This window comes from Protopterus annectens, chromosome 5.part0 (genome assembly GCF_019279795.1).
Source record: "Protopterus annectens isolate FY-2018-M chromosome 5.part0, PAN1.0, whole genome shotgun sequence".
Lineage (NCBI taxonomy): Eukaryota > Metazoa > Chordata > Ceratodontiformes > Protopteridae > Protopterus > Protopterus annectens.
Window position 1 is genome coordinate 1,896,816,009 of NC_056735.1, and position 21,466 is coordinate 1,896,837,474.

At 40.4% G+C, this 21,466-nt stretch overlaps 1 protein-coding gene across 1 annotated transcript in view; it reads right to left on the reverse strand.

The window, feature by feature from the left end:
• The window catches only part of TPT1 (tumor protein, translationally-controlled 1), a 54,586-nt gene extending 44,155 nt beyond the window's left edge, over positions 1-10,431 (reverse strand). The window contains exons 1-2 of the mRNA XM_044071714.1: positions 10,274-10,431; positions 9,860-9,933 (exon numbers count right to left, since the gene is read on the reverse strand). Of these exons, the coding sequence (XP_043927649.1) occupies positions 9,860-9,933; positions 10,274-10,301 (102 nt within the window). The 5' untranslated portion in view covers positions 10,302-10,431. The remainder of the gene's footprint in view (positions 1-9,859; positions 9,934-10,273) is intronic.
• Positions 10,432-21,466: the final 11,035 nt, after the last annotated feature.

Below are 21,466 nucleotides of genomic sequence, written 5' to 3' on the forward strand. Positions count from 1 at the left end.
AGACCAAGAGATTGGGGAGAGAGCAAATGAATGCATGTTTGAAGATGGAAAAAAAAGTGTACAAGAGAATGCGAGTGAGCAGGTATGAAGTCTGAAGAGACCAAAGAGAATGTGCAATAGGATGCAAACTATTGAGCTAGTGTTGACATTTTAGCGATTTGACTTGTTCAGATTGGAGGGAATTTCTTATCTTCCTTTTTAAAACACAAACTCTATAAACAGAAGGTACGTTTCTGCAGGGGAAGCAAGAGGGCAACACATGAAAAATGTTACTGCTCATACTGTACTTAAGATTTTTCTGGTTGCTTGAGTTTGTTAAGTTTACTGTAGCGCAAAAGAAATCTGTCACACTGGAATCTGACATCCAGTCTGGTTTTGTTCCCAATGGAAGACAAGTTATCACTGAGGCAGCCCATCCATCGACCAGGGGAAAACACCAACCCATTAGCCTGAGAAACCTGTTGTGTAAAGCTATGGAAAGCACCACATCAGAGATGACATGGGTAACAAATACTGGGTGCACTACCATTTGGAATACACTTCTGCACACAAGGCCTCTGGCTGACCAAGATGGCAAAATACAACCCAGCAATCTTCTGCCCATTTACCAAATATTGTCTAAGGGCCCAGGACTTAACAGGTACTACAGGCATGGCCCAAAACTCGTGTGCTTCATAGCATCTTTCAAGCAAAATGGCCACCTCGGCAAGCAAACCACATCAGCACCCCTGAGAATCAACCCTGTAAGTCAGGTACTCACAGGTTTGTTTTTTAACCAACATGTTTGTAATGAGGAAACTGTTCCATGTTTGTTCCAAAACTTTTACAGTTATGTCCAAGACCAGTCACTGAATAAACACTACACCGTCTGTCAGGTACATGCATCGATTGGAATACACTCGAGACAAATAGAAGGGTTAGAAAAATTATATGAAGACACCCTTGAAATCACTGGCCCTATATTGTTACCTACAGGCTGATAAAACAAAGAGTCTAACCTATAGTTTCCCCACAGCCAGCACTAACTGACCCCCACCACATTCAGAAAAAGGCAAACATACCATCTATGGACCTAAGCCATCGAAAACATGCTAGAGGAACAGATGCGACTCAGGTTCCCCTGAACTGGCATACCAGCCACGTGGAAGCAAGAGTTCAACATTTAAATCAGAACTTGGTCCAATAGATGGGGGAAATCTCAAAATACTATGCACCCACACCAGAAAAACCACATTGCATTTACCCAACTGGACTCCCTAACCCCCCCACGACACTTTACATTTCAACGGAGGCTTCCTTGGTCCATACCCCTTTATCACCTATTAAGACCCTAGTCAAGGCAGACCTGCCTTACTGTTAAATCCCACTGAAGAAACTTGCCAACCACCTGAGAACTCCACAAGAGTGGAACAGCAGGTGTTGCCCAATGCCACCCAATACAAACACCCACAAACTGGCAACAGCTTCAGCAGCAACAAAATCACATCTGCTAATGTGAACAAGCTTCAATATAAACAAAACCACAATAGCGAACCACCTTTTATACAATTACACATACACTAGCTGTCCCCAAACACTAACCCCCCCCACTTTAGTGACCAATGCCAGAAGCCTCACTTCGCATTAGTCCCATTCAAACAGATGGGACACTTCTCAGGTACATTTCACCAATATAACCCCACATGAAGTGTCAAGTAATAAAGTCTTCCAGCCTAAAATCCTAACCCCAAAACAATGCCCTTTAGAGTGCCTCTAATATCAGTTTTGCCCTACCAGCCTAGCAGCAAGGATATTTTCCATCTTGACTAGCAATTACACTGCTTTTCTAGATCACCACCCTGGGACCATTACAGAAAAACACCTGGGACCATTACAGAAAAACACCTGGATGCACAGTAGTAAACCCTACTCCAAGTCCCAACCATGCTGACCCAACAGCAACATCCATCGGTGAGGAAAATACTACTTTTAATACAAAGCAACCACGCACATTGAATTTTCATTCAGAACACCAATTCACTTGGCTTAACAAAAATTTCACCTAGAAAATGCGCTAAATGCATACTATCCAGCATTAGAAAACACATTTAAAGTACCTGCCAGTTATTAAAGTTTGCTCCATTGCCAGATCAGTTATCAAAACCATGTTCTTTGAATGCTGAAATACAAGACTAGATTGCTTTAATAAACCCAAATTCAGAGCAGGATGGGCGAGGCTAAAACCTGCCATACTAATCTCCACATGATTTACAGGTTCTAATGCAAGCATTGCTTAACACTAAAGCTGACCTAAGGCTTGTTCTAAAGCAAATACTTGTCAAAGAGCACAATTCTGAATTAGATGTACACTACTTAGGCTTTCTAGCTGGCACCACTTAAATGTCAGAGATCTATACTCACTACATACTAGTCTATGAAAACCAAAGTCTTAAAATAGATTACCCACAGTACTTGTTATACATCAAATCCTTTAATATGCATGTGACTATACATACATATGCATGCCTGTGCATGTTGATGCACACAGATACATGACCATTTGCAATGGCAAACAGTGAGCAGAAATACAAGCTTTGAGAAGTTACTTCTTCCCTCTACGTAACTGCATGATCTCAACTTTGCTCAAGAGCTTTATTCAAAAGTAGAAACAGATGGGACCCAAAACCTTCTCAATTTTAAAAAGTAAAGTTCTGCAGCAAGCACCAAATGACTAAACTTCTGGCAGACTAATTTTGCAGTGTCAAACATAATTCTCACTTAAACAGCAAAAACATGTCAACATGGTTGTTTAAATTTTACCTCCGACTATTTAGGTAAATGTATATGCAATTTTCTAGTCCAACCATGAGGTCTGGCATCTTGAAGCAACTCTGATTTAGTCTGCCTCTACATATCCCACAATGCAGTGCATGTCACAGGCCTCTTCTCATTTTACATGCACACACTGCTGGTGTTTAACATTTTATGGTGTTCAGGGACCTACTTCAACGTGCAAATACCACAACAGACTTTCAAAGTGACTTACTGCTGCATTTTACAATGGCTAAACTGCAGTATTTTGTGAAGCCTGCACTGTACTTGACTCTCCTCCCATTCACACCCAGTTGTCAAAGTGCCATGGGTAATTTGAGCAGATACCTGCTGTGAATGACTGTTCGAGACTTCACTCGTACTGTTTCCTTGTTCTATAACCTTTACTTTCAGTATGGTTAGGGAAAGAACCAGGGAGGTTTTGCATCACAGCCCGAGTGGGTTTTTAGGACTGTAATTGTGATGTTTGCGGAGAGAATTTTCCAATAAACTACCTGTATTCATTGAGCTTTAACAGCAAGCAGGTTTTTAGGACTAATTGTGATGTTTGCGGAGAGAATTGTCCAATAAACTACCTGTATTCATTGAGCTTTAACAGCAAGCCTTTCCAGGGCTGTATAAAGTTTTTTTGAAAGCGACACCAAAAAAAGATTGTTCTAGTGGACAGAACCAGTCTAGTTAAGATATTTTAAATGCTGTACTTATTCATAGAACAGTAAATAGAGGAAAAGGACAAAAAGTTGAATAAAATCCTGCTGTCCTTTAAGCAAATACAGAAAGCAGTACTCCAGTTGACATTTACACCAAAAAAGCAAGAGTGGACTGGTGGGTGGAATCAATTTCATGCCAGGACAGGATGCAACAAATTAAATCCAGAAACCAACACTGGTGGGGAATTACACCTGTCCAACTAACAGGAGGGTCCTGCAAACTCAAACTGCAGTTTGACAGCCCAGCCTTAATGTGGACACATTGAGCTTCAAGTGAAGCTAGGAATAATGACTTACAAACTGGCGTGCAATGATGTATCCTGGACAGAACCATCACAAAGGTATAGTGAGCTAGGGAACTTCTGCCAGTTTAAATAAATCATTGGGGACCAAGGAATTATAGGTATTGAAATATCCCACTGGACTAAAGGGACTACACTGCAATGGGGACTGCTGAAATTGTTTAACAGGCATGGATTTGAGTTGCTTGAACTACTTGTAAAGGCTTATGACAGAATTGTGTGAACTTAACATTAACAGACTGAATAAAAGTATGCACAATGATTTGGAAGTCAGGAATACAAATGACATGCTTAAAGTTGAATGATTTTACTGATGAAAAGAAAATAAACCTGAAAGAGCAGGGTATAACAAAGGTGTAGCCTATCCACCCCCCACACCAAGCTTTGGAAATAAAAGCACCTTCTCATGTAGAACATGAGAATGAGGGGGCAAACTTGCTAAAGTACACCAAAATCAACCTGAATCCCTCCCCTTTAGGGATTCCCCCCACCGAGACGGTCAGAGGCTTAGAGAGGAACAGGCACACCAAACACCCCCACATTATTGGAAGCTGAATGCCTTACAACAGGGGGAGGGGGAGAAGCTGACAGAGGGGGAGAACTGCAATTACAGGAATTGGAACTAATGAGTATACAACTACACAATGCACAAGGTGTACAATTAGTATTAAACAATGGTGTTAATTGGCAAGTTTACTTGAAGCCCTGACTCAGCCAGTTACACTAACTTTAGGTTACACTAACTTTAGGTTACACTTCAAGTGACAGCCAAGTTGAACTTGTTCCTTTTCTGCCAACCCCATTGAGACCCAAGATGTACTTTTAACCCCCCCCCCTTACAACCTACAGTTTCTCTGAAGTGCGAATTTAACTTTAGAAATTTAAAGCAAACCATACAAGAGGTCAATTTGAGTATGGAAACATTTCTCCAAGAAATAATGAAGTGTGCGTGTTATGAAGCCACACAAGGGTGGTAGGTCAGCATGTTGTACTAGACATACGAGGAAGCTTATCAATGAAACCTAGCCTGTCACAAAATAGACCTCATTAGTCAGGACATGCTTTTGAATAGTCAAACATCTAAAGTACACAAATTTCCTTAACATATGTAACCAAAATATTCCAGATCCCAAAGGTTCATAAAAATGTCAGATCCTCTATTGCATCCTATAGTTGATGCCAAAGCATCAAAAACCCTGTGTATTGCAAAACACTGACTTATACAAAAACTGAAACCATGTCCTGTTGAGACTCCTGGGATCTCCTCAGCAGAATGACCAATTGTTTAGGGAAGATTTGTTACTATGGTCAGGATATTCTGCATAGAATAGGTACAGACTGGTTTTATGACTACCTAAGGCACACTACACCGGGCCAAAGAAAGCTCGACACTTGGGAACTCAATGTAGTCTTGCGAGGGCCAGTACTTCGGCAGAAGACAGGAGTAGCAATGGGGGGCAGCTTGTGCCCCCAAGTTCGCAAACAGTCCTTTGCAATTGGGAATGGAACAGAGCTTAGTTTGACATTCTATGGATTTTTTTTAGATTTTTTCCCCCTGGATAAGTGTCAATTGTGAAGAGGCACTAGGAGAGACTTTCAGGTGGAAACACTAAGTCAGTTTGTATGGAGGAGATACCCAGAATTGCTTTTTGAAAAAAATCTTTTGTCTGCAGGAAGAGGTCATCAGGGCACTTTATTCCATTAGGAAGGCCTACTGCCACACTCACCACCCTTGGTGATAAAATGGGTGACAGTAAGGGGAAAAAGTGGTAATTCAACAATGGAATGGTGTTGACTTGCACTAATTTGATAACTTGAGATGTTAGAAAGAACATGGACCACCTTAGTACAATGGAAAAACAGTAGTGATACAAAAAAGCTCCTAGTTTTAAATTATCAGAAAGAATGGGAAGACATGAAAGGGGAGAATGGTCAAGTGTGGAAGCAGTAATAAATGCAAAGTTATAGAAGGTTCTTTATTTAATATACACTGCTTTAGGTACATAAAACCCAATGGCAGGTTTACATATTCCACTAGGGGCGTTTATCTAGGGTTATGCACTTTGCACAGCATTCTAAATAGGGAAAACTAAACTTAGGATGCCAGTGGTGCAGAGGTAGCATAGTCACCTCACAGCAAGAGGTTTTCCCGTTAGATTCTCATTTGGAGCGCCTTCTGTGTGGAGTCTGCATGTCCTCCCCACAGCAGAGTGGCTTTCTAAAGGCATGTGAATGGGTGTGCCTTCGAATGTTGGTCAGGCTGGCACCTCAGCACAGTAAAAATCTGCCAATCATTAGCAGACCGGAGTTCTGCTTTGGCAACCCCTAACCAGGTAAAGCCCAAAGGAAATGACAATCATACATAAAATTGAAAACGTCCTATATACACATTAAATCCAACCTCACACAGCAGTTTAAGTTTTGCATTATTGAGCAAGTTAACTTAAGATGAGCAGGGGGGACCAAGTGACTTAGAATTTTTAGAACTTAAATGGCAACTTAGGACCAATGCCACCCAGCTACCAGGTTTAAATGACAGTTTCAATTTCCAGCATATTAAAACTCAAAGCTGGATACTGTTTTGGGTAATTATGCACCAGTGCCATAGGGTACACACTGGATACAACTCCTAGGGTAGAAACATTAGTTTTACATAAAAACTGAAAAGTTTTAATTTTAGCTAGAGTAATCTCAAGTGCACCGAGTATTATAAATTTCTTTGCAACTGTTGCAGGCTTTTTTACTAGGTTTGACACTAGCTGTGTATGCTGGCATTGAAAATTATAGGTAATTGTTCTGATTAAGTTAAGTTATGAGAGGATGAAAGCACTTTGAAAATATTTTCAACAGTACCATCTTGGTAGGGATCTTGGCCAGAGCATTGCTAGATATACAATCCAGTGTGCCAAATTTGAAACCAGAATCCATTCTGATCACCATGAAAGGAACAGCAACCCATCAGCAGCGTACAAATGTCATTGCATTTAAGTCTCTGCTTGGTAAAGAACTTTAATTACCTGCCAACTGATACAGAAGTTCAGTCAATATACGGGAAACTGTTGTATTAGAATAGACCCTCAACTAATGTTTGTAGCACCTACATCTGGTGGCAATCAAGCCAAGAATGCCCCACCCACAGACCTAATTAAGCCAAAATACTTTGATCACATGGTGATAGACAAGACCCGAAACCCTGCAATGACGTTTTCAAAACTACACAACTTGCAGTATAGCAGGCCTCAAGCACAACTTCATGCCAAAGGGAAGCTGCATAAGCAGCATAGCACAGTATCAATGTTTTTGCTCAGTGGGTACACACCCTACATTCACCACAAGCTTGACAAGTTAGAGCCAGTGTTATGCAAAAGGAATTCTGGCAGACTATGTAACCAATGTAGTATTGGAAGCAAATTACACTGCATATGTTAAGCACAGCAAAGTATTCTTTAGGCCAGTTAAATTGATGTATACTGCACATCAAACCAAGTCATCCCACTGCCCAATCAGTGGGTCAGTATGCAGTGCGATGCAACATGCTGACTAACACTGACAGACCTCTGTAGTTACAATGTCGCACAAACTACACCACACTGGGTAGTCAATCTGCCCTCAAGCCACCCCTCAATGCAGAAATTAAGTGAAGCAAACAGCGATATCAAAGTAGAGATTGGCAAGCCTGAATTATCTATACATTTCTACTGCAATTACTCTTTTCTGGGGTGCAATTCCTGTACTAGTAAGATGAGAATTTAGCATGTTAAATCTCAATCTAGCATCTTGACACTATAGATCAGATATCTACACATTTTAAACTTTTTTTCCAGATTCTTAATCCAAACAAAACCACATTATATCAATGCCAAAAAGTTGTCATCCCCTTGGATGAAACAGTTCCCTTGAATTACGACAGCAATGGTAGCCCATTAAACAGAAGTTAAGACTTAGGAACACAGGTTGACAGCAACTTCTCTTTTGACCACACCACTGGTCAGAAAGTCCTATGTGGCACATTACTAAGGGTTTTATGCATCCAGGAAGGTAACTGTTACCCTCTACTCTTCCCTCATTAGGCAAATCAATGAGTACAATGCCCCATTTGGCATGTACCTCACTAGACGCCTGCAACTGGAGGCCGCAAAAGTAACTCACAAAGAGGATCCTAGGCCTTAAACACGTCCTATATGGACAGACTCAAAAACTCCAACTATTCTCAGTCTGCTTTGAGGAGATCTCTGCTTAGTGAGTGCTACATCTGAAGAAACCCCTCCGCACCACACGCTCCAAAACCATCAACCTCTACCACAAACAGAACATGCTGGAGGGACAGGTTCATAACCCATAGACTGTCCATGCTATAGAATAAACTTACCATACATGTCAAGCAGAGCACCTCACTGGCCCTCAAAAGGCATCTTTAAAAGTAGATGGGAAATAAAAAATTCACCCCAGCAATCACTCCAGTGACTACTTGACCACAGGCACTAGGAACCAAGGTCGGGTGGCACAACACTATGGTAATCTTATGGGCTATGACCAAACGCTCCAGGGCCATTAGCCTAGCACACCTATGAACCCATACAAATGGAACTGAGCAACAAGTTAGGAATACTCCATCTGAAAGATTTGTAACACCTTGAAAAAATGTAGCAACCACCCCAACTTGTTACAGTAGCCATACTTGTCAGTTTTGTATTAGAACATTACCCTACAAGATTTGCAGTAGCAAGGACTGCCCAAACCCCACCCAGCACTATGCATGAGTATTTTGAAAATTGCTTTGTATAATCTTAGAATACCATCCTCACAGAAAATTAGTATGCTAAACTTTATTACTTCAATACAAAGCTTTGTAATTTCAACACAAAGCTATCTGGTGGTAACAGGATCTCCAATTTGCATTAATCAAAGTTTACATGCTAAGCTAAATAATTTGGCAGAACATGTACAAATGGTGTATTGATCCAAACAAATTTTACTCATTACAAACAAAATATGCTGCATTGATACAAAATTATGACAATTACAATTCTTTAAAGGGGAAGGGGCAAACAATGCTGCATGTATAAAACCTATTTCACACTCAATTTCTATTCTGTAAAGGGGACGAGAGCTGCAACCTCTGGGAGGTCTTTATTGCATTTATCCCACTGCCTCATTACTTGTTGCTTTTTCTCCAGAAAAAATGGCGAAAGGAGGGGGTGTGGAGGGGGCTTATCCCCTGCAAAATGCACATTACACCAAAGAAAGGTGGGGGTGCAAGGGTTATGGATATGGACTGCCCTGACCCACTTACCCTACACAGTATGTGGTTAAGTACAAAGCAAGCCACACATGCGGTGCACTTCTAAATGTAGAAAATGTAATCCTACATACCGTATACTAAAAACGGTAGTAACTAAAGATAATATAAAAAGCATGAAGCCTACATTAAAAACAGTCAAAGTGAATATTCATAATTGTATAATCTGCATGGCTTGTCCCTCAGCCCCGTCAATCATGTAGGCCACGCCCAGCGAAATCACGGTGGGGTAATGTTCCAATTCAAAGCCTACTTGTCAACCCAAACTCCACGGTTTGAATTTTTTTTACTTACAGCCATATTAAACTGCAGTTATTTTAAAATTTCACAAACAAAAGCAGAAAAGCAAACCGTGCAGATAAGTGTTAAAAGCCAGTACGGCGTACATTTCCATTACACTAAAACCAATAATTCTGAAAGAAAGCGAAACTGCGTTAAATGAAATATTGAAAAAGTTCTCCCCAATTAAGGATCCCCTTTAAGGAAATATGAGCGCTTGCCACAAAGCAAAATAAAAAAGACCACTGCCACTCAAACAAAAGTGCACAAATACCAAACATAAGTCTAGAAAAAAAAACCCTTCACTGGCCCTCATTCCAATTACATAAAGTTAATGGGAGGGGGCGCTACACCGAAAATGAGTAGCGTACCACGCCAATTTCTTTTTCGAGCTCGGCTCAGTCTATTGCCGTACACTAGAGTCGCTAAACAGGATATACATACAAACTCATACCAACCTTGCCTTCTACTTCATATAACATGCCGTTGTGCGTCAGCTTCACCTTGTATATATCGGAAAACATCTCATCGCCTACAAGAGAAAGAACCGTGTACAATGTTAAAAGCAGGATCACAACATCTCTGAAAGTAACCAATCCGGTCACAATTAATCCCTTACAACAGAATAAAATCAAACTGTAGGGCTAAACTAAAACAAAAAGTAATTCCGCAAACAAAATATTTTAAGACCCAATACAAAAAAAAAAAAAAAAAAAATACACGGGGGGGGGGGGGGTGCACATCCGGGCAGCCCGCCTACGGCCTACTTACACAATTTAGAGTTCTACTACCACCCTGAATAAACAAAACTATATTTCACTGAAAGTGTATTCTAAAACTGAAGCGGAAGATATTATACATTCAAACCTCACCAGAAATAGAATCCCTGTAAATTTTCATTTTGCTGGAATAAGATGAGAGGTATGGACCAAGATAAAACTGCTGCTAACACGACACACAGCGGAAAAAGAGAGAGTCATGTGCTCCTTGAGTTTAAATACTGCGACGTAAGACCTACGTCATATGCGAATCGGTAAAATGCATAATCCGGGAATTAGGGCGAAAACAGTAATATAGTTTAGTGGTACACGTTAGTTCCCTTATTCTGGTCTTGGTTAGGTTTATGTGTGCAGTTGGAGGATTGTCATACCGGCTAAATTATTATTTTTGTAAAGAGGGTTATGTATTTTGCCTTCCATTAGGGTAAAGTATGTGCGCCGCCCTGTAATTAAAATGAAAGGGTGGTATTCCTGTTTGCAAATGAAAACTGTACTTGGCAGCCATTGTGGAGTAGATGTATTTTTATTTAATTTAAAAAGTATGGGTTCGAGCATTGATTCAGCAGCACGGTCCGCATCAGTTACCAGCTCAGGTCGGGGGGGGGATAAACTCCCCAAATAATGCTTCTACATGTTTATTAAAACGTTTAAGAAACTTTAACATAATGAAAACCATTTGAAAGTCAACAATGGTATGTTCGTGTATGTTACGTATATTACAGCAATGACACGGTTCAGGTCTGCTGACCAAAAAAAAAAGTTTAAGGAGGCTGGTGTGCCAAACAAAAAAATAAATAAATAATACACACACACATACATATTTAAACTGTAATGAATCAGAACATGTTAGAGTAAAGAGAATAAATTGTGTTCTGTATGTTATTGAATTTTATTAGCTACACTACTTAAGGTCCATAAATTAGTAGTGGGCTAACTTGCTAGCCATTTTTTTTCCACTGGGTGCTTACAGCTGTTTTATTGGAGGTTACTAGGCTATTGACCCAGAGGTTATTTAACTCTAGCCATTTTGTCCTGATGTAATACCTTAGATACTCTAGTCAATACCCTTGACTGTATTTAGTAATGACATCCCATATCCAGGAGGGTTGTGTATGCTTTCCCTGCTAAGAATTTATGGTGCCCCATCCACTTGTACAGGTTCCTTTTGAACAGTGTTGTAGAGATGCTCTACTTCACATGAATGGGCAACCTATTCCAAAGACATGGCAGTCACTGGGAGAGAAATTTTGTTCTTCCAGCACATCCTATTCAAGTCGCAGGCCATATTTAGGTCCCTGGAATGGGTAGCTCTAGTTCCGTTTGACTTGGATGTGCAGTAGATTAGGTTTGGGTCAGAGACTGCTCTGTAAGCCAGGCATAAATTTCCCCTAAGACGTCTATAAGATATAGATTATACTGACAGGGACTTTAGATGGTCTGTGTAAGGTACATGCTGGAGTTCCTTGATCTTTGTTAGAAACATCTGAGGTCTCCAATTGTTGCAGGTGCTTTGTATGGTATATGCCAAAAGGGACGTTATACTCAGTTATGGGCCAGATTAGTGATGAGTATAAAGGGGTTAAAACCTCCTTTGTCCTAGAGGCGATGCCTTTGCTAATCAAGTGTGCTACATAGAAGGCCTTCCTTGCTACAGTAGACACATGGTGGTCAAAGTTAAGGTCGCAGTGTACTTGTGATCCCAGATCCCTTACCACTTCATTGGTACATAGGATATTGTTGTTAATTTAATAGTGTGAAGGGACATTGTTTTTACCGAAGGGAATGATGATGCATTTCTTTGCATTTAGTTTGAGACTGTGACTAAGACACCAGTCGTTCGTCTGTGTACGACCCTCCTGAAGTATACTGACATCATTTGACGATTCAATAATTGCACCAAGTTTGCAGTCGTCTTCAAACTTGGTCAGCTACAGCCCCTTAGTTTTGGCCTGAACATCTGAGTATATACCAAACAGTGGGGGGCCCAGCACTGACCCTTGTGGCACCCTGCTGGTGACAGACTTGCTGGCTGATGTGGACTCACCCACTTTGATAGTGTGTGACTGGTTTGTGAGCCAGTTGGCAATCCATCTAACAACAAAGGGGGTTATATTCGGTTTGCTAAGTTTATTGGTAATGCCTGCGTGTGGGATTGTGTTAAAGGCCATTGCCAAATCGAGGTATGTTATGTGCACAGATTTGCCCTCGTCAATGGCTCTAGTCACAGTTTCAAAGAAATCCATCAGGTTTAACAGGCAAGATTTGCCCTTGATGAAACAGAATTGGGTCTGATCCAGGGTTTGGAGGTCACTTATGTCTTTATTTATGAGGTACATGATGATACGTTTTGTGGTCTTAAAAATAAGGATAATCAGACTTATGGGTCTATAATTCCCCAGGTCTGTTGCTAAGCCACCTTTGTGGAGGGGAATAACTGTTGCTGTTCTCCATTCCACAGGAACAAAGCCTGTGGATAGGCTATAATCAAATAGAGTACTTAATAGTGATGCTAGCTCATGTTTTTGTTTGTTTTGAAGATGGCCTGGGATGCCATCTGGTCCCATAAAGACTGTGGTTTTTGCCTTACACAAGGCTTTAATGACCTGTTCTTCGGATATATAGGGTGGGGGGAGTTGAGGGCAAGGTTTGTGATAAGTTTGGAGGGGATAGGGGTGTGAAATTTTCACCAAATCTGTCCGCTAGCAGGGTCCTATCTTTTAGGCTAAGTATGTAGCTGTAAAAGACCTTATGGTTATCCTTGAATGTGATTGCTAGGTTTCTGTCAAAGTTACCCTTAGAGGATTTGACATGTTGTTTTATTTACCTGTTGAGGCTGAGGACGGTGTTTTCCATTATTGGGGCCTCACTTTAGTTTTCTTAGACAGCAACTTTCTGTGTTTGTTGTAAAGTTTGTTGATTTTGGATGTCTGCCAGGGTGGCTTGCTTTTATTTGAACTCTGGCTATGACTCTGTCTGGAACAGCCAAGTCTATGCACTTATACAAGTGAATGCACAGGGCTTGAGTGTAAGCTTACCACTTCCAGCTGGAGGTGGGGCTTGGAATGCATTTATACCTTCTCCTAGGAGGGTATAGTTTGCCTTGGAGAGGTTTTTTTAGTCTGACTTCACCCTTTGTGAGTTCTGGTGTTATTACCAGTTTCGAAGGCAACTGATTTGTGGTCAGATTTAGCTAATGAGTGTCCAACAGTTGTGGTGGTGCATCTGTTTGTCATGTTAGTGAGGACCAGATCTAGTATGTTTGTTCCTCTTGTTGGGGTTTGAACAATTTGTTCCAGGGCATTTGAGTTAACAAGGTCAAGGAACTTTTGCACAAGTGAGTTAGGGCTAGAGTAGGTTTCCCACTTGATGGTGGGATAATTGAAATCCTCCATGACCAGAGTGTTTGGCAATATTTGGATTGACTCTAGTTTGGTCAAGTAGGCCTTGTGTGCATCATGATTCATGAAGGGGGATTTATAACTAGCTATGACTTGCATGAGGGTCTTACCCACAGTAATCTGAAGTTGGAGTAACTCCATGGAGTTGTCCAGTCTAACTAGTTGGGAGGTGAACGTATCTCTAATATAGATAGAAACACTGCCTCCTTTGGTTCTCATATGTTTGTCTTGTGTTCTGAAGGTGTGGAAGGCATTGTAGTCTTGCCAGGCTGGGGCACTCTCTGAAGCCTTGAACCAGGTTTCTGTGACTGCATAGACATCTACATCTTCTAGTGATATAAATGCTTCAAGGGTGTGCAGTTTTTGGTTTAAGTTCCTAGCATTTAGCAGCATAACCCTTATTTTATTATGATTGCCAATGTTCACTCCAACATGAGCTATGACTGAGTCATAATGGTACTTGTTGCTGAGAGACCTGAGTGCATGCATGATCTGATGAATCCTGGCACAGGACAGGCAGCTGACCATGACCTTCTCCTTATCTAACCTGGTGAGTGGCACATCCGTGTGTATCACTATGGAGTCTCCAATGACAAGAAAATGTGGTTATTGAGTGTTGCACCTTAAAGACTTGGTAGGTGAGACACTGGTGTCTCTATGTGTATTGGGTACTGTGGGAACTGTGTTAGTTGTAGCAGTATTGTGTTTTGGAGGTCTCTGGTGTTTTGGTAAGGTTTTTGAGAGAACCTCCCTGTATGTAGATTTATGTGTTGGATGCATACTATGTTTATGAATGTGCCTGAGTAGTGGTGGGTGAGTTGACAACCTCTTCTCTGTTACTGCTTCGAGTGCAAGAGAGCAGGGATTCAAGATTCTTGGTGTAGATACATCTCTCTCTCACTCCGTACTAGAGTTATTAGTAGAGGGCTGTCAATGTACATGCCTCAAGAGACCCAAGTCAACCAGGTTGGCAGAAAAAACAGAGGTAGTCCAACTGTCCAAAATGCTAGGATTGAAGAACTGTTACCACAAAGGGGGTGCTTTCAGGACTGATCCAGGAGGTATAAACATTCTGCACATGCTAAAAGGCATTTTATAACATTTCTGCCAAATGGCACGTCTGTTGAACCTATTACAGTATACAAGGATTATAGGAAGTATACAGCACAAGAGTTTAAAAAACGTATAAAAAAGGCAAGATGAATGTATAATATGTTTACTATACACTGCTTTCTGAAATTTGTGTTTTAGAATTTTTCTGAATCTAGTCTGTGTTAATTTCTACATTATTATTTTTACTGAAGCCAAAAATTGTAACTTAATCACAGAGAACTAAATACAACTGTAGAATAGATTCATTATTTCACTTTTATATATAACAATGTCAGACTGTTTAGGCTTTTTGTACTTTTGAATTCCAAACTGAAAATAATTCTTTTGACCAGACTAATTGTGTTCTAATGGCCACACTTCATGCCATTTGAAATAATAAATAGCTTTGGAAAATATACTTCAGAAATGTGTTGGCTCCCAGAATGACCCAAAATATCTGACAACCTACTCACAAAAACATGATGGACAATAACATTTTTTTTTATCTGTATGATATGCCTTTAGATATTATTTGGGCCAGATAGAAGGATTTCCTCACTTGTTTGGTGATGTGATGGTTAAAGGACAGGGAATTGTCAATGAACGTACCAAGATCTCTGATAAAATTAATCTGGACAGGAGTGTTTTTCATGCTATAGGTTGTGGGGCAACTTTGCTTTACAAAATTAATGGTATTACATTTTGTTATATTTTGTCTAAGTCTGTTTTTTTATACCAGTTATTTGCAAGTGTAGATCAAGCAGCATACTAGAAGTTGAACAATCACTACCACCTAACTTGCAGTCATCAGCACATTTAGTTAGCCATTGGTCTATGTTATTGGCTTGATTTGAAGGTCAGAGAGTGGTGCTGAGGGGCACTGCTGGTCACTTTTTTACTTTCTGAGATGACTATAGCTACTTTAACTATGTGTGCGCTGTCTGACAGACAGTTTTCTATCCACCTTACAATGTAAGGGTTTCTGGCTTAGATCTTTAGGTTTGTTGATAATAGCAGCATAGGAATAATTTCAAAGGCCTTTTGCTGTTTTGACCCTGCTGCTTGCCAGTCATCAACCCCTCCTGGCCAGCTGGCCCATTCATAGGTTCATAGGTATATACTAGGCTAATGACCACCAGGGCCTTTATAAATGTAACCGTGCAAACCAACCCAATTGTGTCCCCATGTACCTTGGAGGCCTAATAGGAGGGGTATACTAGTTAGGAGGCAGCTGAGTGCTTTGTGTGTGGAGGTATGTTAAGTAATATTTTATTATTTATTATTTATTTTACATTTGTTTACCGGGCTAGTCCAGCTGGACAATTTCCATTTTCAGTGGAGGCCCGGGGAGAAAAGCTCCACAGATAAAAACAAGGTTATAGAAATTCAACACTTAAGCAACAATGCATACATATAAGTCTAGATCAAGTAATAAAAAACACATAGTACTATCTACGTATTGAGAAAGGCATTAATTCCTTACACTACAAATTGTGAGGATGGGGTATTACATATTTTAGAATGTATATACATACTTGTAAAAGACATTGTTTGTACCCCTTTTTTTTTTTTTTAAGAGAACAGTAGTAACAGTACAGATATTAAGTCATTTGTGATCACAGAGAAAGATTGCAATTTTGAAATAGGGAAGTATGATAGTAGAAAGAAGAAGGTAGATTAGTCTGGATTGGTACAAGAGCAGAGCCAGAAGTTGTTCAGATGTAAAAGAAGTTGTTCTTTAAAAAGATGAAAGGAGCCTAGAGAGGTAATGTGTGAGGGGAGGTTATTCCATATTTTCCCTACTGAGTTGGAGAATAGGCAGTTACCTGCAGAATTTGTAATTCTAGTTGTGTTGACTTGTAGCTTTTCGGCAGATCGTAGCTGTTTCAAGTTATTGTAGGGGGTCAAGAGGTTACTGAGAGCAGGTGTTTTTGATGGTTGATATAGGATGTTATGTGTAATTAAGAGTTGTTGATAGATAAGCTTGTTAGGTAGTTCTAACCAGTGTAAGTGCTTTAAGTTTTGACAGTGGTGAGTTCTGTACTGGGATGCTGTGGCAAAATGAGCTATATTGTGGTAGGATGTAGTCAGTTTTTTCAGGTTGCTTTTAGAGAGATTGGTGTAAATAGAGGAAGCATACAGTAGGGTAGAGATAAGATGTGATTGTGCTAAGGTGGTCTGTGCTTCTGGTGTAAGGAAGGGTTTGATTCTGTACAGTGAACCAATCTTTTTATTAACTGCTTTTATAGTGTTATTGATGTGACAATCATAGTTAAGATTATTATCAATAGTAACACCAAGCAGTTTGGTAGTAGAGTCAGGGGAGATGAGGGAATTATCACTTGCAGTAATAGTAAAGTTTAGTTGAGACGATTTGTGGGTAGGTGAGAATAGTAATAGTTTTGTTTTCTTGGAGTTGAGGAGAAGACATCTTTTTGAGAACCATTGTTCGACGGTAGAAAAGGTAGATTGTGTGAGTGACTGGAGTTCAGATTGAGTTGAAGCTGTGCAAATAATGGTAGAATCATCTGCATATTGTATACAGGTAGTATTTTGGATAGATGATTGAAGATCATTAATAAAGACGGAGAATAAGAGTGGGCCTAGTATTGATCCTTGAGGTACTCCTAAAGAGATAGGTAGTAGAGCAGATAGGCAATTTTTCCAGAGTACTGCTTGTTGTCGGTTTTCAGGATAGGATGAGAACCAGGTTAAGGAAGAGAGATCCAAGGCAAGGGATTTTAATATGTGTAGAAGAAGTGTATGGTTGACCATGTCGAAGGCCTTTGACAGGTCTAGGAAAAGAGAAGAGGTTAGTTTGTTGTTGTTACGGTTACAGTTGATGGTGTTGGTAAAAGAAAGTAGTGCAGTGGTAGTACTGTGTGAGGGTCTAAATCCATGTTGAGTGTTTGCTAGTAGGTTGTTATGAAGGAGATGGTTAAGTAGTTGTTTGTGTATACATTTTTCCATGATTTTAGCTAGTGGAGATAATAGTGCTATAGGGCGAAAGTTAGAAAGGTCAGTGGATTTGCCTCCTTTGTGTAAGGGTATGATGTGTGATATCTTCCAGATTGCTGGAAAAGTACTTTCTTTTATGGATCTGTTTATTAGGATAGATACAAGGTAGGCAATGGCTTTAGCTGCTACTTGAAGGAATTCAGCAGGAAGCTTATCTGCTGAGGGGGTAGTGGGTTTAAGTTTTTGTAAGAGAGATTGTATGTAGGAGGTGGGTATGGGTTGAAGTTGAAGGGGAAGAAGGGAGTTGTTGATGTTACTTAAGAGCAGTTGGGAAGCATCAGGAGATAAGTGGTTTGCTAGACTTTGTATGGAAGTAGTAAAGAAGGTATTGAAGGTATTGGCTATTAAAGAGGGATTATCAGGGTCTAAATTCTGTGGGTTGGGTGTAACTACTTTGCCTGGGGTAAGTAGATTATTGATAGTAGACCAGAACTTTTTAGGTTCTTTTTTGGTGGAATGTTGAAGTTCGAAGTAATAATTCTTTTTATCTGAAATGATAGCTTTTTTGGTATTGTTTCTGAGCTCTCTAAATGTTTGATATTCTGTTGGGTTTCTAGAGGAATGCCATTTTTTCCAAGATTTATTTCTGAGTATAATTTTTTGTTTAGTGTTAGAGGTTAGCCAAGGTGCTGTTTTGGTCTTTATTCTAATGGTATGACTTGGGGCATGTTGATTTAAGATAGCAAGGAATGCTGAGTTGAAATGTTCAACGGCATTGTTAAGAGAGAGGTATTTTAGGGGGGTCCAGTTGAATTGTGAAAGTTCTGTTTGAAACCGTTCAGGATTAAATTGTTTCTTTGAATATAGTGTTCTATGAGAGGTAGGTAAGTTTTGATGAGTTTTAGCTCTAATGACATAGGTGAGGGAGTGATCGCTAAGGTCATCAGGAAGGATGCCAGTTTCATAGGTTTGTAAGGGGGAGTTTGTAAGAACCCAGTCTAAGGTGGTTTCTTTTTTGCTCTTATTGTTTATTCTAGTGGGACTATCAATTAGTTGTTTGAAACCATAAAGGTTAATATGGGAAGTAGGGTTAGCATTGTTACAAGATTTCCAATCAATGTTAAAGTCCCCAAGGAATAGTGTTTCTTGAGGGAGGTTATTGGAGAGTTGTTCAAGAAGTTGTTCTAAAGTGGGGATGTTATTTCCAGGGGGGAGGTATGCACAAATGATGTTTATTGATTTAGTAGTGTTAATTTGAATTCTGGAGCAGATTATTTCAGCATTATTGTTTTGAGTAAGGGCAAGGTCAAGAATTCAAATTAACACTACTAAATCAATAAGCATCATTTGTAGGTATATGGGTTGTGAGGAGGTATGTAAGAAGGATGAAGGTGAGAAAGTTGCAGGTGTACTGGTATGTTTTGAGGGAAGTGAGAGAGAAACAGTTATGGAGTGTTCATAGGAGATTAGGATGTAGGTAGTAATGAGAAGGAATAATAATACGAAGGAGATAGGTAATTTAAGTTGTGACTGGAGGATAGTTGTAGTCATGATAAAATAGTTGTATGTTAAGTGTGGTTTACTGATGAGTTGTAGGTGGATGTATTGTGGGAGTGTAGGGCAAGTGGTAGGGGCTGTGATAGTATAGGTGTATTAGTGAGAGAGGGGTGGGGCCAGTTATAGTAGGTAAGTAAGTGTGGTTAAGGGAAGGGTGGTACACAATATGTGAGGTTGTGAATATGATAGGGTGGAAGTAGAAATAGGTGTGTCAAGAGGTAAGTTAAATGTAGGACCCCTGGGGGTGGGTGGAATTTGGGGGTAGGGAGGGGAGCGGAGCGGGGCATTCAGAGTAGACCAGAGGAGAAGGGAAAAAGTATCAGAAAAGGCAGGGGGAATCAAGGCAAGAGAAGGTAGCCTAGGAGGAGAGGATAAGACAGGGTATTAGAAGGAGGAAAGGGATTAGGGTAGGAAGGTAAGAATAAAAGTGTAAGGTAGAAATCAATACTAATATCCCAAATAGAGATGAGGAAAGGGTGACATCTAGTGGGCAACAGTGGTAGTGCAATAAGCAAGCAAGGGAGCTACCAGGTGTAGAGCTGTACTAAAATGGTAGAAAGAGGATAACCTATGTAGCCATCCAAGGAGAGTGTGAGGTGAAATAAAGGAATGAGGGAAAGGGTAGCTGCTGGCTGCTTAGCTAGTGGCAATCTGAAAGCTTAGCAGGAACATTTGGTTAAAATTAAAATAGCATGACTTACTGTCAGCCTCTGTCCATCACAGACATTGGGGCCAGATGGAGGTGAATTTACAATTTCCCATTCAATGGTCAAGATTACATTTTAATAGGATCAGGGATGAACTCTGCTTCACATGGATGAGGAGCCTATACCACAGTGTGAGAATCCTTTGAGACACATAATGATCTCACCAATATGTTCTATTTATGGCACAAGAAAAGTTTAAATCTTTGGACCTAGTGTTTATGGTGCTGTTAATTTTCTGGATGTACAAAAGGAGGGCTGGATCTGAGGATGTCTTATTTGTCAGGCATATATCTCTTCTCAGTAGCCTGTAGAACAGGGTAGGACCTTAAGGTGATTTGTGTAAGACAGTGTGTCAATTCCCTAGATTCTCCTGGTGAGGAACCTCTATGGGTATTCCAATTGATGCAAATGCCTGGTCAGGTACATGCACAAGGGGCAGTGCACTCAATGATGGGTCTGATAAGGACCAGGTAAATGGTACTATAACATCCCTGGACCTGGATGCCATACCCTTACTTATAAGTTGGGCACCATAAAATAACTTTCTTGCTATCTTGGCTATGTATTGGTCAAAAGCCAGATTACTGTCTAAATGTGCTTCCAGATCCTTAACTACAAGGTCAATTCTCAGGGGTGTTTTTTATTGATGGAGTAATTAGCTCATGTGGATGCCTTCCCAAAGGACACTATAATGTACTTTTGAGCATTAAGTTTTAAACCATGGCTTTGACACCAGTGATTTGTCTGTATTAGACCCTCTTGCAGGATGTTAGTGTCATGGGAGGAATCTATGCTAGCTCCCAGTTTACAGTCATCTGCATACTTAGTGAGCTAGAGGCTCTTAACATAAGCTTTGACTTCCGAGAAGTAGCTGCCGAACAGGGGCGAACCCAGCATAGAACCCCGAGATACTCTGCAGGGAACAGGTCTCTTGGTGGAGGTGGACTAACCAGTCCTGATTTCCTGGGTCCTATCTGAGAGCCAGTTGGCAGTCCAGTAAGTTTTGTAGGGATTTATGCCTAATTTGGTGAGTTTGTCAACAATATGTCCTCCCCATGGTCGAGTGACGTCTAAAAACATGCAGGTAGGTGCGTGCGTGAATGGGTGTACCTTCTTTGAAGGTTGTGCATCGGGCTGGCAACTTGGCATTGTAAAAATACACTGCCAATCATTAGAAGACCAGAGTTCCACTGTGGTGACCCCTAACCGGGAAAAGCCGAAAGTCATTTTAACCTGAGTGAGGTATTGTATCAAATGCCTTAGCAAGGTTAAGGTAGGCGATGTGCACTGTCTTCCCCTTCCATTGCCTTGGTGACCCTCTCAAAGAAGTCTGCTAGGTTAAGTAGACAAGACCTTCCCTTGACAAAGCTAATGTGGGATAGGTCCAGTGTCTGTGGTTTGTCAATGTCTTTGCTGATCATTTCCATGATCATTTTTTTCATGACTTTGAATGTTAAACTTTTCAGACTGATGGGTCTGTAGTTTCCAGAATTGGTTGAGGGAGACCACCTTTATGAAAAAGGATGACTGTTGCAGTCCTCCATTCACTTTGTTCATAATCTGTTTTGTGGCTG